The sequence below is a fragment of the Hemicordylus capensis genome, chromosome 10, assembly GCF_027244095.1.
Source record: "Hemicordylus capensis ecotype Gifberg chromosome 10, rHemCap1.1.pri, whole genome shotgun sequence".
NCBI classification, from domain to species: Eukaryota; Metazoa; Chordata; class Lepidosauria; order Squamata; family Cordylidae; genus Hemicordylus; species Hemicordylus capensis.
In genome coordinates, this window is record NC_069666.1 from 29,150,653 (window position 1) to 29,165,461 (window position 14,809).

General features: G+C 52.2%; 1 protein-coding gene across 2 annotated transcripts in view; it reads left to right on the forward strand.

Annotated features, from left to right (window-relative positions):
• Positions 1-12,991, forward strand: part of ALDH1A2 (aldehyde dehydrogenase 1 family member A2) — a 69,928-nt gene extending 56,937 nt beyond the window's left edge. For both annotated transcript variants that reach the window (XM_053273107.1, XM_053273108.1), the window contains exons 8-13: positions 141-243; positions 1,434-1,618; positions 2,655-2,819; positions 4,715-4,872; positions 4,991-5,065; positions 6,950-12,991. In XM_053273107.1, the coding sequence (XP_053129082.1) occupies positions 141-243; positions 1,434-1,618; positions 2,655-2,819; positions 4,715-4,872; positions 4,991-5,065; positions 6,950-7,022 (759 nt within the window). In that variant the 3' untranslated portion in view covers positions 7,023-12,991. The remainder of the gene's footprint in view (positions 1-140; positions 244-1,433; positions 1,619-2,654; positions 2,820-4,714; positions 4,873-4,990; positions 5,066-6,949) is intronic.
• The last annotated feature ends 1,818 nt before the right edge of the window (positions 12,992-14,809 follow it).

Sequence of the window (14,809 nt, forward strand, 5' to 3'; positions counted from 1 at the left end):
AGCAGCCAGCCAGGATAAAGCCTCTCAGAGCCGCTCCCGTCTGTGGGGCAGTTAGCAGCCCTCGGCCGGGGCAGGGAGTTGGCTGCGGCTGCGGCTGCTCCTAGCTGAGAGTTCCAGCCCTTTCTCCTCCGTCCCTGCAGGTGGGGAAGCTGGTCCAAGAAGCAGCTGGAAGGAGCAACTTGAAGAGAGTGACTCTGGAACTTGGCGGGAAGAGCCCCAACATTATTTTCGCAGATGCAGATTGTAAGTCAGGTTTTGTTTCATACCCTGTTGTGTGTGTGTGTGTGTGTGTTTTAAAGAAGCCAAGTCATCCTTGTGAACACGGTCCGTTTGAGCCAGGGCGGCTCAACTTTGGCCCTCCTGCAGATGATGTTATTATCATCTATCTATCTATCTATCTATCTATCTATCTATCTATCTATCTATCTATCTATTACATTTGTAGACCACCCCATCCTAAGGTTTTGGGCAAGGGTGTTGTAGATGTTGGCTTACAATTTCCATACTCCCTGGCTATTGACCACTGTGGTTGTACTCACAATGGACACCTTCCAAGGAGCTGGTTCCACTCTACCTGATGAATGGCCAACCTGCAGGCAGCGTGGCTCTCGGGCAGGGCAGGGAGAGAGGAAGGAGCCACCCCAGCTGCTGCCAGGCGCCAGAGAGAGCTGTGCCTCCTTGGGCGTCGCCCTGGCACCTTAGGATGGGCCGCAACTGCTTCAGACACGTTACGGTGCCCACCTAAGAACCACAGGGCTCCTGGGTTCACCTGTCGGGCATGCAGGTGCTCCCAGGAGGCAGGTGAGGAGCAGACTGACAAGGCGTCCTGTGAAACCAGGGTGCATTTTCAAAATCCCCAGCTTTGCTCAGGGCCGGAGGGGGCCCTGGGCGGCTTCTGGGGGCTCAGCACGGGCACTTCCCGTCGGTCCTTCTTGCTCTCTGGCCTCTGGACAAGCCCGGCTCGCTCCCAGCTGCAGGCCGGGCCTCGTCCAGTAGGCAGAGCCCTGAGCAGCCGCCGTGCCTGCGGCTTTCTTCTTCCACGCAGTCTGTATTATGCAGGCACAATAGCAATTAATCCATTGTTGTCGCAACTAATCTTAATAATCTCCCCCAGTGGGCCTTTGGGCTTACGTAGACCCTCTCCCCAGGCCTTTCAAGCCTTTTTGATCTCTGCCCTGTTCTTACAAGCATCCCTACATAAAAACAAATGAATCATCTCCAAGAGCAGCAACGTCCCTGAGTAACATGTGTTTGGGCGTTTTGATGTGTTGCGCCTCCCCCCCCACCCCCCCGCCACACGTTTTGCTTTGAAGTCCTGCCGCATCAATTGCAGCTCGGAGTCGTGTGTGTGTGTGTGTGTGTGTGACGCTGGCGCCCCAGCAGCAGATGTGGGGGAAATGGCCTCTCAGCATGTGGCCCCCTTGGTTTCGCAGTGGACTACGCGGTGGAGCAGGCCCACCAGGGGGTCTTCTTCAACCAGGGCCAGTGCTGCACAGCCGGTTCGCGGATCTATGTGGAGGAGCCCGTCTACGAGGAGTTTGTCCGGAGAAGCGTCGAGCGTGCCAAGAGGCGGGTGGTGGGGAGCCCTTTCGACCCGACCACAGAGCAAGGACCACAGGTAAAGGAACGGTGGGCTGGCTGTGCCCCCCACCTACCGATATGCGCCCCATTCCTGAGCCCTGCTGCACCCCAAGCTCATGCACTGCTCCGTGGACTGGGGTGGATGGGGCCCCATCACTGACCCGCTGCTTGCACTGGGCCCTCCCTCCACTGGCTGGTGGTGCTGCCTCTTAACTCTTGGGTCAGCTCCTGGCCTCGGTCCCCATCCCAAAGGCAGCTCACACGACTGGGAACTGGGTAGGACATGCATCGGGCCCGGCGTTGGAAGCTCAGCACACTCCTGATTTTTGATCATGTGTCAGCAAACCGCTCGGTAGGAGGAGGGGGGAGTGATGATCGTGTGCGTGCGAGGAGCTGGGAGGGATAGCACCGTCCTCCCCAGCCTTTGCACCCAGCACTTGAACAAGGTAGGAGGAGAAGCCGTCCTGCCCAGCTCCTCTCTGTCACACGACCACTCCCCCTCCGCCTATTAACTAGTCCTCTTCTCACACACCATCAAGATGGGGAGCTCCAGGAGAGGGGAAGGGCACGTGTCCTGCCAGTTTCCAACCGTATGAACTGTCTCTGTCGGTGGTCATTCTTCCAACAAGCAGCTCCGTGCATGCTTTCCCAGGGGAGTTTGAGTGGTGAGACCCCTGCAGGCAGCTCAGTTCCTGCCAAGAAGCCAGAGTCCCTCCCAGGATTCCAGAGGGGCTTGCACAGGCTGAGGGTCTTCCATCCGGGATCTGCCAAGATCCCGGAGCATGAGGCTGAGGCTACAATTCTGGCAGCAGGTGGATAGGATTTCATTCTGATCTGAGTGAGAAGAACGCCATTGCAAAATGTGTCAGTCAGGGACTGTTTTCTAATATGCATGGATTTTCTAGTGTTGCTTGGGCAGCCAGAGGGGAGAGCCAAGAAGAAGGGGATCCGTGGCCAGAGACAAACAGCTGATCCAGGCATGGCATGACCGCAGCTCCAGGGAGGCCCACAGTCACGGATGCCGGGGCTGCCCGGAAATCTGACGGAGCCTCTTTCCTCCCTGCTCTCTCTAGATTGATAAGAAGCAATATAACAAGATCTTGGAGCTTATTCAGAGCGGCATCTCCGAAGGGGCCCGGCTGGAGTGTGGGGGCAAAGGGTTGGGCAGGAAGGGCTTCTTCATTGAGCCGACCGTCTTCTCCAGCGTCACCGACGACATGCGCATTGCCAAGGAAGAGGTACCCGGCCTCCTGGTTTTGCTCTCTGGAGTGACGGCCAGTTGTTGACTGCCAAAAGCCTGCCCACATGTGTACTGCTGGGTGTCCCCACCCCCACCAACAAACTTCCATTTGGGAGCATCCAAGAATCCCAAGCCCCAACAACCACCTTTCCATTCCCCTTGAGTTCTAAAGGTTGGATGATTAAGTAAGAGAATTGCCTAAAGGGGAAAAGCCAGCTCCCCCCACCCTCACCCCCATCTGGGAGCAGAGCAATGGCTTTGACTCTTTGAGAAACTCACTCGCCCCCCTAGGGTTTTTCCAATGAAGGGTTTGGGGGCTACCACCTAATGAAAGAGACCATTGTCCAGGGGTGGCCACCCTGAAGATCTCCAGCAGCTGTTGGGCTACAACTCCTATCATCCCCAACCGCAGCTGCAGCTGAGGATGATGGAATTTGTGGTCCAAACAGCTAGAGAGACTCAGGTTGGGCACACTCTCTCAGTCAATTCATTGTACACACTTAATTTAAAAAAATTAAATTTGCATCAAATTGCATAGAATTAAAGCCATAGTTTTGAAAAAATTTCCAGGTGATGCATTTATGTCTTACCAGAGGCAACAGTTTCGAGCCCAACTAGAGGAGACCACAGAGATCAGCACAATGGATCTCCTGCCACTTCGGAAGATAGCAAATAGCCGGGGAGGGGTGGTGGTGGTGTTCTAAGTCACATGATGAAAAGCATCACCCCAAAGATGTTATTTGCCTTTAAGGAAACTATACCATGTAATGTCCACACTGGACACAAAATGAGAGGATAATCTGTCAAGAGTCCTACTGTCAGAGATGCAGATCAGCCAAACGGGCTAACGGGGGCTGGGGGGGCTTGCAAAATAAGTTTCCTGTCCTCCTCCCCCCCACACACAAACACCATGGTTTCACACAGCATTCTTGAGTGCACAATTCCCATTTAAACATTTTTAAAACATCCCAAAGATTAATTAAAATCAATGGATAGACCAATCTGCTTCAGATTAAATATACAGAGCCCTCCCATTCTGCCCCACTTCTGTTATCCTAGGACAAGCCATTCCAGTAGAGCTAAAGTGTTGGGCATAAAAGTAGAGTGATTCTTTTTTATGAACACCATAGGCAGATTCCTCCACATGGGGGTGGAATGCTGGTCCAAGGGTGGGGGACTTCAGTTCCAGAAGTTTTTGTAATTTTCTGACATGAAACAAGCCACTTATAGGACTTTTTTAAAAAGTTTAATTCTTTTTCAAAATGTCATTAAAAATAAATGGATTGGCCAATCTGCTTCAAATTAAATATGCAGAACCCTCCCATCCTGCCCCACATCTGTGCTGAATATCAAAGCCCTAGGCCAAGCCATCTCAGAAATACCTGGTGGGGAAAATAACCCCATTCAAGTCCCATATAATCCCACCCACACACCTTATGGCTGGCCCCCACAGTGACACACAGGGAAGATTCCCAGTGCTGGCAGGCACGCTGCTGGGCCTTCTAGTGTAGCGGGGAGGCCGCAGCCTCGGACTTGCGCCCCGAGGTCTGGGCCTTATGGTGCCTCTGCCTACTGTATGTGTAATCTTGCCCTGCCCCCTCAATCCTTCCAGATGCCCAATTCCACCAGATGCACAAGAAATCAGCATTGATTTGCATCCATCTCTTGCCAGACAGTGGAGCATTACATGTTCTTCTGTTCCACATTTTCCAGGGTTGAGCCAAAGCACTGATGAGCAGATTCGGGGCTCGGATTTCGGAGGCCTCGGTTCCACTCTGCATGAGCTCTGAATGCTGCTGGAGCACTGAACAGCCAAGCATTAAAAAGGGGGCATCCAACATCTTTGGCAGTCCTGCGTTGCCAGATTGCCATTTGTTGTCATTTTTGTTGCAGATCTTCGGGCCTGTACAAGGAATCCTGCGCTTTAAAACCATGGATGAAGTCATTGAAAGAGCCAATAATTCAGACTTTGGGCTGGTAGCTGCCGTCTTCACCAGCGACATCAACAAGGCCCTGACCGTCTCTGCAGCAATGCAAGCTGGGACAGTTTGGTGAGGCTAGATCCGAGCACAGACGGGACCCACTAGAGCAGATGAGCATCCGTCTGCTTTTGGGTGGAGTGACATGGCAGCTTTGGTAATGGATGCTTTCTCTTCCTTTCTTGGACAGGATCAATTGTTACAACGCCTTAAATGCCCAGAGTCCTTTTGGGGGATTCAAAATGTCCGGCAACGGGAGAGAAATGTAAGCAGGGCACCATTTCTGCATGTGTCTCTACCCCTTTATGTGTGTATTCGTATTTCTTTATTTTCCTACATCCATCTCATTAAAAAAAAAAATCAAGGTGGCTTCTCAACAATAAAAGCAAAGAATACATAATTAAAACAATAACGCAACCACAGCAGAGGCAACAAGACTGAGAGCAGCAGAGAAGGGCAATCCAGCTGCCGCTCAAAGACGCTGAGCAATAAAAGCAGCAAGAGTGTCAATGGGGTGCAAATCCTGGACCGAGAGGATGGCTTTGGCCGGGCATCCTAAGCGTGGGTGCCAGTGCAGGGGCCTTCGGAGGGTCTTGCAAAGATCGAAAAGAGCACTCCAAAGGAGGGCTGGCCCGGGGGTGTTGGGTGGCACCCTGGCTGGAGTTTGACTTTTGGAGGAGGTGCCGCAAAGCGCCTCCTCCAGCAGCTCTTGTGGCCTCCCCGCCAGACGGGCAGCAGCCAGGCAGCTGGGGGGAAGAGGCCCTCGCTCATTTGCCTGCATCTAGGACTGACCCCTGACATTGGAGGGCCTGGGGTGGAAGAAGTGGGAAGCAGTCATTCAGCTGGAGAACTGTCCCCCTAGACCAGTCTGGCTCCTTCCTTCCTTCCACAGATTTCTATACTGCCCTATATAAAAGCTCAGGATGGTTTACAATTTGAACAAATAGCACCTAAAACCGAAAAATGAAATTACCATAAATAAAACTTTTCGAACTTCAAAACATCATAAACCCAAAGCCTGATCAAACCAGTGTGTTTTCAAAAATTGTTTAAAAACATCCAGAGATGGGCAGATTCTGGATTCATTTGGGAGTGTCTTCCAGAGCCTCAGGGCAGCTCTAAAGAAGGCTTAGTTTTGGGCACCGCCAAGCTAGCCGGTGGCACCCTCAACCGGACCTCCCCCGATGATCTTAATAGGTGGTGGGGTTCATGAAGAAGAAGGCACTGTCTTAAATACCCTGGGCCCAAGCCGTTCAGGGCTTTGTGGGTAATAACCAGCACTTTGTGTTTTTCCCAGAAAGTAATTAGCAGCCAGTGTAGTTCTTTTAAAACAGGAGTAATGTGGTCTCTATGGGTGGCCCTGGAGACCAACCTGGCTGCTGCATTCTCCACCAACTGCAGTTTCCAAATTACATACAAAGGCACAGAGCGCACTGCAATAGCCAAGCCTAGATGTTACTAGCATATCTACTACTGTTCTGAGCTTGTTTATCTCAAGAAAGGATGCAGCTGCCATGTCAGCCAAAGCTGATAAAAAGCACTCCTGGCTGCTGCCTCACCTTGAGCTATCAGGCAGAGGTTCGGGTCCGGAAGAACTCCCAAACTACGTACTTGACCTTTCAGGGGGAGTTTAAAAGGCAGCTCTAAACCACTTCCTAATTTGTGGCCTCCCACAATGAGTCTCCCCATCTTGTTTGGATTCCACTTCTGTTTGTTCTCCCTCGTCCAGCCTGTTACCAATTCCAGGCAAGCACTTAGAGGGGTTAAGCCATCTCCTGACAAAGTGGATTTGGAGAAATAGGTCTGGGTGTCCCCAGCATATGGATAGCACAGTCCTGGACTGAGGGCCCAATCTCCTGCTGATCTCTCCCACAAATCATGGCAGCCAGATTCCACCACCTGACCTCCCTTCTTGGCCACCCAGCTCGAGGGGCCGTGTCATCTGAAAGCTCTTGTGCTTCTGTGTTTTGTCAATCGAGGGTCCCAGGCTTGGGTCTTCCGACGTTGTTGGCCTACAACCCCATCATTCCCAGCTGCCATGGCCTTTGGCCAGCAACGCTTGGGGACCAAGTTCTGCAAATCCCTGGTGCTGGTGAGTCAAGGAACGAGTGCTAAGCTCCTGGCCTTCCCTCTTCCGTTTCTTTTCCAGGGGAGAGTGTGGGCTGCGAGAGTATTCTGAAGTGAAGACCGTGACCATAAAGATTCCTCAGAAGAACTCGTAAGGAGAGGAGGAGGTGGCGGAGGAGGAGGAGATGTCCGCTGTGCCTTGCAGCAGCGGATCAAACGCCCTCTGTATTCCTTCATGGGGACTAGCGCTCAGGAATTTTGAACACACACACAAATCATACCAATAATTTTTTTTTTAAAAAAACAGCATCATAACCAGGCTCATAATCCACCCCCCACCCCACCCCACCCCGCCAACACCCACTCACTCCCACTGCTGGCCACAAGTAGCTTTTTTCTATATTGCAGTTGGAAACGTTCCCAGAAATGTCCCATGTGTTTGCACCCATCAGCGCACACCTCCCCCCCCCCCCCCGAGACAATATCCTTTTCCTGAAAGCAGTTTCTAAATGACCTTCTCCACCAGGGCTACTTGGGTTCACTTCTTCTTGTATGTGGGTTTAGCCTGTGGATCCATGGGAGGTCCAGCATCTCTGCCAGAGGCCACAACACAGTTGTTGCTGCTGCTGCTGCTCTCCTGAAGACTGAAATATAAGCCTGGGGCTGGGGTGGCCACTAACCCAAGATAGGCAACCTTCCTGGGGGTTGTAGCAGGAATCTTAGAGACATCGTAGGATCCTGAAACTCTTTCTGCTTGCTTTTCTTCTGAAGTCTGTTTCTGGTCCTCCCGGGTTGCTGCCATACTAGCCCCTTTTCCAGGAATCGCCATCCTTGGTTCATGCATTTTTTGGACAGAGAATCCAGACAGTGTTGTTGCCCAACCTTTGCATCCTAGTGCTTTCTGTGTTAAGTCTTCAGTCCTAAATGTTAAATCCTGTGTTTTTCCAGATCTGATGGGTGGCAATTTTTTAAAGAATTATTTTTTATTATTTCTTTGCAATAAAACACAATGCCAGCAACAACCTGTCCACTGAAGGCAATGCTATTTCCTCATAAAAAGAAAGAAGAAAGGAGGGAGGGGGATACTGCAAGGAAACCAATAATTGAAACTCCCCTCCTCCTGGGAAAATGAAAATGGACTAAATAAAGGAGCAATTCATCTCTGTTCCCCCATCCACACTCCACAGATGAACCAGCTGTCACTGCAAGAAGGAACATCTGAACTCATATCGCAGGAGCTTTTACAGACTGGGCTGTCACCCCGAATCTACTCTGGAAGAGAGTGTGTGTGTGTGTGTGTGTGTGTTCACACACCAGCCACTTACCCCAAAGTCCATTTGAGCTCCTTGGAAACACTCCACACACAAATTGGGCCTTGTCTTCCAAATTCTAGCTTATCTCAATGTTTTTCTGGGTTTTTAAAATGATGGTTTGAAGAGAGTTTTTTCTGAAAACGCTGGAGCAAATAGGGAGCGGCCCTGACATAGCAGCATTGTGTTCCTGTCCAAGGAGCTCTCTCCCTCCCTCCCCATTGGCTAGAAGGAAAACACAGAAGCATGCAGAAAACCCAAGAGCAGAGGGGAGGGGTTGCTTCCCTCCAGTGCCGCGAGTGGAATTCGAAGTGGCTTCGCTCAACATGTACCCCGCAGCATGAAGCCCCGTGTGAAGAACTCCCAGGCCATCTTTGCTGAATGGGACTTCCGGGTGAGTAAGCGTGAAGAGAGGCTCTGGGCACTGCTGGGCCAGCCTCCCCCTTCATGCTCCTCCTCCTCCGCAGTGCTCGGATGTGCCGGTGGCAGAGCAAGCAGACCTCCTTGCAGGGGAGCCTGGGTGGACGTCCTGCGGTGTGGCTCGGGCTGCGTTCTGTGGCGGCGGCGGCGGCAGCAGCAGGTGCCGTTCACGAGGAAGCCAATGGCCTGGGGGGGGGACCAGGGAGCAGCTCCGCCGCCAGTGACTGCCAGGAGGAGCGAGGCATGGTGGGGCTTCTACCGGAGCGGCCTGCTGGAGTTCCTGCTGCCAGGCCGGCCCCCTCCCCCCCTTCCTCGCCATGCCCAGCGGCATGTGACACTGGACGGGATGCCGCTCTGCATGGCCAGCCCTGCCCCAGCCCTGCCCCACCTCACTGGCTCCCAGTGGCAGAGGCAAGGAGAGGCCGCGTTACAGCAGCTGCGAGAAGGCCGCGAGTGGAAGCAGCCCCCTCTTCCACCTCACAGCTGCCGCTTGGGGGCCCAGCCCGGCAATCCTGGCTCTGCGGCCTGCAGCGTCTGTTGGGTCGTCTTTGGACGGGCACGTCCCGGTTTCATGCAGCAGCGCGGAAGCCGGTTGGCAAGGGGGCCTGCGGGGCTGAGCACTGGGGTTCCCAGCAGGGGGTCCCAGTACCCCTAGGGGGACTTGAAAGTCTCCGAGGGAGCACTCAGAGCCCCCCTGCCCTGCCTCCCCACACTGAGCCGCGCTGCTCATGAGCAGTCTTATTGGAATTAAGGGGGCACGTTTTCTTCAGCTGGAGTGACTTCAAAAAAGCTTATTTCAGTGGGAGTCCTCATGAGCGATGGTCTGGATGTAAGCCCATGACTGGAGTAGCCTGCCGTGTGTGTGTGAACACACCATCTCTGTGCGGTACCTGAGCTCAAGGTTTACGACAGAGGTGGTACGCTTGTTTGGAAAGGCTGGGAACCCCCAGGCTAGCTGAGTCTGCCGCCTTCCTTATTATCGTGGACTTCAAAAATAGGTCACCTACCTGCCCTCTAAAAGCTCCTTCTCCGCAGCAGCAGCAGCATGGCCAGGTGGCCTGAGAACTGCAGCGTGGCTTCAGTCAGAGTTAGGAGACCATCCTGGCACAAGCTGATGCCAGGCAGGCTGAGAGCAGGAGCTGGCACCGCTGGCCATTTCTGCCCTGGGCCTTTCCCCGTCCATCTGAATTGAGGGTGCCGATGGAGAGAGTGCAGAGAGTGCAGGGAATGTGGCTCTGAGGCTTCCTCTCCGAGCTGGTTCCAGCAAAGTCCTCCTGGGCTCCAACAAGCTGGCTGAGGTGTGGTTTCTCCTCCCAGCTACAGTCTTCACTGTGGAATCTGCTAGTTGCTCTTTAAATTAAAATGTTAGAGGTTGTTGATTTTTACCCACAATAGGTAAAAGAGCAGAGCACTAAGGAATGAGCACACACTCCAGTGACAGAGTAGGTAGCAGAGGATGGTTTGGATATTGCAGCTGTTCAGAGAAAACGCATGGAGATCCTTGTAGGACTAAATACTAAACATTTATTGGTTCAATACACTTAGACAGGAAAGACCTATCTCTAATCTAAAGGACTACATAGTGGATAGGTAAGGAGAGAGAGAGATGTTTCCATCTGCTCTCTAGGAGGAAAGGAAGGATTGTGACTCAGCCCAGGATGGAAGTGTTGCAGAGTCAGTTCAGGGGTCATAGAGCAGGGACCGAGAGGGACACCCTGACTCACTGTCTCTACTCCCAGTGATGCCCCTCGTGGTCATTGGGACAGTTGGTGCAAAAGGTCGATGCACTGGAAGGTCATCTCCAACATAAAATGTGCCCGTTTCATTCCCAGTGGGGTCCCTTGCCTGTGTCTGTGAGGAGTGGAAAGAACCACCAGCCGCCACCCACCTCCGGAATTCTGGGGCGCTTCCAGGTGACTCCTTGGCAAGCCAACTGCTAGACGGGCCCCCAGAGTGGTGTGTGGCCTGCCGCTGAGTGGTTTTTTCTTCCCCTGCTGCTCTGGCAACGTTTGGACCCACAGGGGCAGGCCCACAATGTGCCTCCTTCTCCCTTACAGCCCTGGCCACCCACTGCATTTTACCCAGGACTGCTTTACTAAACTGGGCAAGGGCTGTGCTGCCCCCTGACTCGTGCCCACTTACATGGGCAAAGGGCTTTCTGAACCCCCACGCCCCTCCCTGGGGTCCAAAGCAACCCAGGCTTGGGCAGAGCCTCCCACTTCCTGCACAGTCCAGCTGGTCATTCCAGGACGCCACAAGCAGGCGCTCTCTCTCTCTCTCTCTCTCTCTCTCTCTCTCTCTCTCTCTCTCTCTCTCTCTCTCTCTGCAACTTCTGCCCGCTGGTCTGGACGCGGTCTCTCGTTGCTGCTGTCCACCTTGGGAGAAGGAGGAGCCTGAGGTCCATGTGCCCCATGGAAGAGAGTAGTCCCTAGGAGCAAGGGGGGATCCTGGGACCTTGAGATGAGCAGCTGGATTAGGCACAGAGGCGAGTGAGTTCTTGGAGCTGGTTCACACAAGATGGAATTTTGGCCCAGAAGAATCACTGCCATGTAGGAAAGGCTGCAGATCCCACACGCAGTTTGTCCCTGATGATAGACACTGTCTTGTTGCATGTCCTGTATTTACCCGAATGCAAGACGACTCTGAATGTAAGACGAGCCCCTTAAGAAATGGAAGGTATCCAAGTTATACCCTTATTTACCCCAAAGGAAGAGGACTCTGGATTTAAGATGACCCCCTGATTTCCAGCATCAAAGAACGTGGAAAAAACTAATCTTGGATTCAGGCAAATACAGTAAACATGGTGAGACAGACATGTGTTGAATAATTGCACCTGGTGGCAGGTAACTTATCCAGAAACAGTATTTTCCATGTACAAAATGTGTCACAGCTGAAACAGTCCTCAGTTGCTTCAGGCACATGGCTCCTGTTTGCACTCTTCGAGCAAAGTTTGAAGGGCTTCATGCAGCTCAAAATGGTACCAACCAAGAGTCCCACAGCTCGTGCCACCTCCCTCCAACCCCCGCCCCCCGCCGGCCTGGCAGAATCTTGCCTGGACTTCCCTGGGAGCCTCCTGTGGGAAGCGGAACAGCCCGTTACAACAGAGAGCTGTCTTCTCTCAGCGATGCTTGGACACAATTCACCAGAAGCTGTGCCAAAGCACAGAACATCCCCCCCCCTCCCAAGGGTTGGGTCCAGAGAGGTCTAGAATCTGAATGCAGAGGTTTCATTTTTGAGTGGCTGGTTGTGGGGCTTGTTTGGAGTTTTGAAGGACAGCTGTGTGTACTCAGCTGTCAGTGTGCTTTGAGGCTTTTTAAAAATGCATCTTCCCAAGCGAATTTCTTTGTGTCAGAAGCTCAGACAATGGGACTAGGCTGCTAGTCCTGCTCATTCTGCTGCTAGGCTGAAAGGCTGCGAGTTGGGGTGAACCGGGGTGAGGTGGGGTTGCAGAATCAGTGATGAGGAGGGGAGAGGGCTTGAGGATCAGCAATGGACATGATCCACATTGCGCCATGATCAGCCCAAGACATTGTGGTACTTGAGGAGGCCAGAAATCCAGATGGTACCTTCCTCCCTTTCCCTGCTACTTCATATGGAGAACAATCCATGGGGAAATTATCTTGCGCAAGCCTACAGAAATGAAGTTCACTTCAGTGGGGCTGCACAAGAGAACTTCCCAGCTGGGTCCCCCCACCCACCATGGGCCAGATCTCCCCTAGGTCTCCTGCTCATCCGCCTTCAGGGTTGCTTCTTGCAACCTGTCCTGATGTTTTGCCTCATGGTTTAGCCCCTATTGCTTCCTGCCTCGACCCGAGTTTTGTACTTATGTCACCCCTGCTTCTTTCTGATATTTGTTCTCTGATCTGCGTACAAGTCGTTCTTAGCAGCAAGTGGTGATGCATTTGCAAGCCCAACGATTCCTGAACTGTGCAGCGTGGATGTCATGTACTCCGACTGTAGCATTAAGTCAGAGGTTTCTTTAAAAAAAAAATGCATTAAGAAATTAGTTTCCTTATTATCTCCAGTATCCATTGCGAAAGGAGACATTTATTTCTTTTTCTCTTAAGTACTTTAAAGAATCCTGTGCTAGCAATAAGCATTTATCGTGTGTTGTACTCCTCTGTATTATGTGCGTGTTGTCTATGTGGGTGTGTTATTCCAAATAAATTTTGAGGTGATGATGAAATATTGCTGTCCCCGCCCGCCTTTGACACGCATGAGTTGGTGAAATGCATCCTTTGGGGTTGTGTTGTTGAAGGTGCCAGTGCATGCCACAGACTGTGTTTCTTGTTGCCATTTTAAACCGTGTATATAGTTATGAGAATAAGGAGCGGACAAAAAGGATAGGACGTATTTTGTATGAAGTTTTCCATTAAAAGGCTTCCGAGACCAAACCTGACTGTTCTCTGTTATTGGTGGGACCCAAGAGCACATCTCTGAACAGAGGCAGGACTGCTCAGTAGCTGTATTTTCATTTGCAAAACGAATAGAGGGAAGCAGGCTGGGTTTTGGGTTTTTGAATATTATTGCAGCTGTATTTTCTTTCCTCCTCTCTTTTTTAAAAAGAAAACTCTGAATTGTGAATCCAGGTCAAAGGCAGAGTTCACCCTCCTCACCCACTGTGGCCATAAAGTTTAGCTATCAACGAAAGTCTGAAATCATCAGCCTCAGCAGGGTGCCCGGCAAACTCTTGCTTCTCTGCGGGAGTCTTGGATAAAGTTTGAAGAAGTGATGATTTTTATTTCCTCTCCAGATGAGTCACAGATCTGATGAAGTTAACACCCAGATCACTTGCAGAAGAGATACCCAAGGCCCTTTTACGCCACGGAGAGGGTCATTGGCGTCTCTAGAATCAGGGAGTCTCTAGAAGCAGCTCTAGAATCAGGGTGGAGGCGTGACTTCCTGGGTCCCTTTTCAAGCTGATCTGCTCCCAGGGCCATCACTGGATGGCTGTTTCCCATCTGGTGCACACCACCCCCACACCTTCACTTGTGTGGCCATTGCATTTTCCTGGCACGCCTTTGTTCCTGGGGGGATGCAATTCTTTGTGGTTGCTGTGCCAAGTGGTGTTATGCCAAGGTCACCACCAGCGCAGACTGAATATGGCCTGTAGTGTGAATTCTGTGGGGGCCACCCCCATGCTTGTACCATTTTGCAACTTTGTTCATTTCAATGCCTTCGGGGCTGCACCCTCTCCAGGCATCCCACTCGAGGACGGAAGCTCTTCTCCAGTGCATCACATATTGATGGGGCTGTGTAAATAGATCTTCTTCATTGCTGAGCACTTTGGAAATGGGGGGCAGGATGCCCACTCCCAGCAAGTGGGGCACTGATTCTTCAACACAGGCTGAAGCTCTTCCTTGGGCCTTCCACTGAAAGCAGAAGTACCTGACCTAAACCTGCTTACTCCTTTCCGCTGCCTTGTACAGACAATTCTTTGGAGACTCCAGTGAAGGAGTGCCTGTCAATCACGATACCCCCCCCCCCCCGCTTAAAAAGGGAGCCGTGTTGCAGCCCCCCTTTCCCACTGCCCGCAGCCACGTTTGTCCTCCTCCATCCACTCCGTGTGAGAATAGTGGTGCAGCGGTGCTGGCAGGGATGCTCATGCTCCAGTATTTCCCCCTCCAAGGTCTCTCAGCAGGGCCACAAAGCCCATCATGCTTGGCGTCCCTGCTAAATGGTCCTTCCTAAATGGAAATAATAGGGCCCCTCCTGCTATTCCAACAGCTTGTTGACAGAACTGTCAGGCTACGGTTGCTTTTCTTATCGCTCTTGCTGTCTTCTGTTACAAGAAGGATCCTCCCCAGCTTTGGAGTTGACAATCCAGACTGCCTTGTTTCTGGGTGGATAACCAGGTGAGGCTCTGCAGGGTTAGGAAACCATCCTTGACTTCTGGTAACAGAACTCCCACCTCTCCCCCCAGACTGTTGCATCTCTCGAAGTAAGGGGCGTGGCCACTGGGATGGGCGTGGCCATGGGACACAGCTGTCAAGTGGGTGTGGCTATGGGGGCTGTCGTGGAGAGCAGACGCCTGCACTACTGCCTGTGAGCAGTTGGATGTTTGAAGAGTGGCTTCCTTGCAGCATTCACTCTCAGACTCGGGGCTCTGCTAAACCAACATACCAGGACTTCACTTTGCCTGTGTTGTTGCTGGTTGCTGCAGTTGGTCTTGCACACACAGCCTGACCTGTGCTGCCCACACACAAACCGTG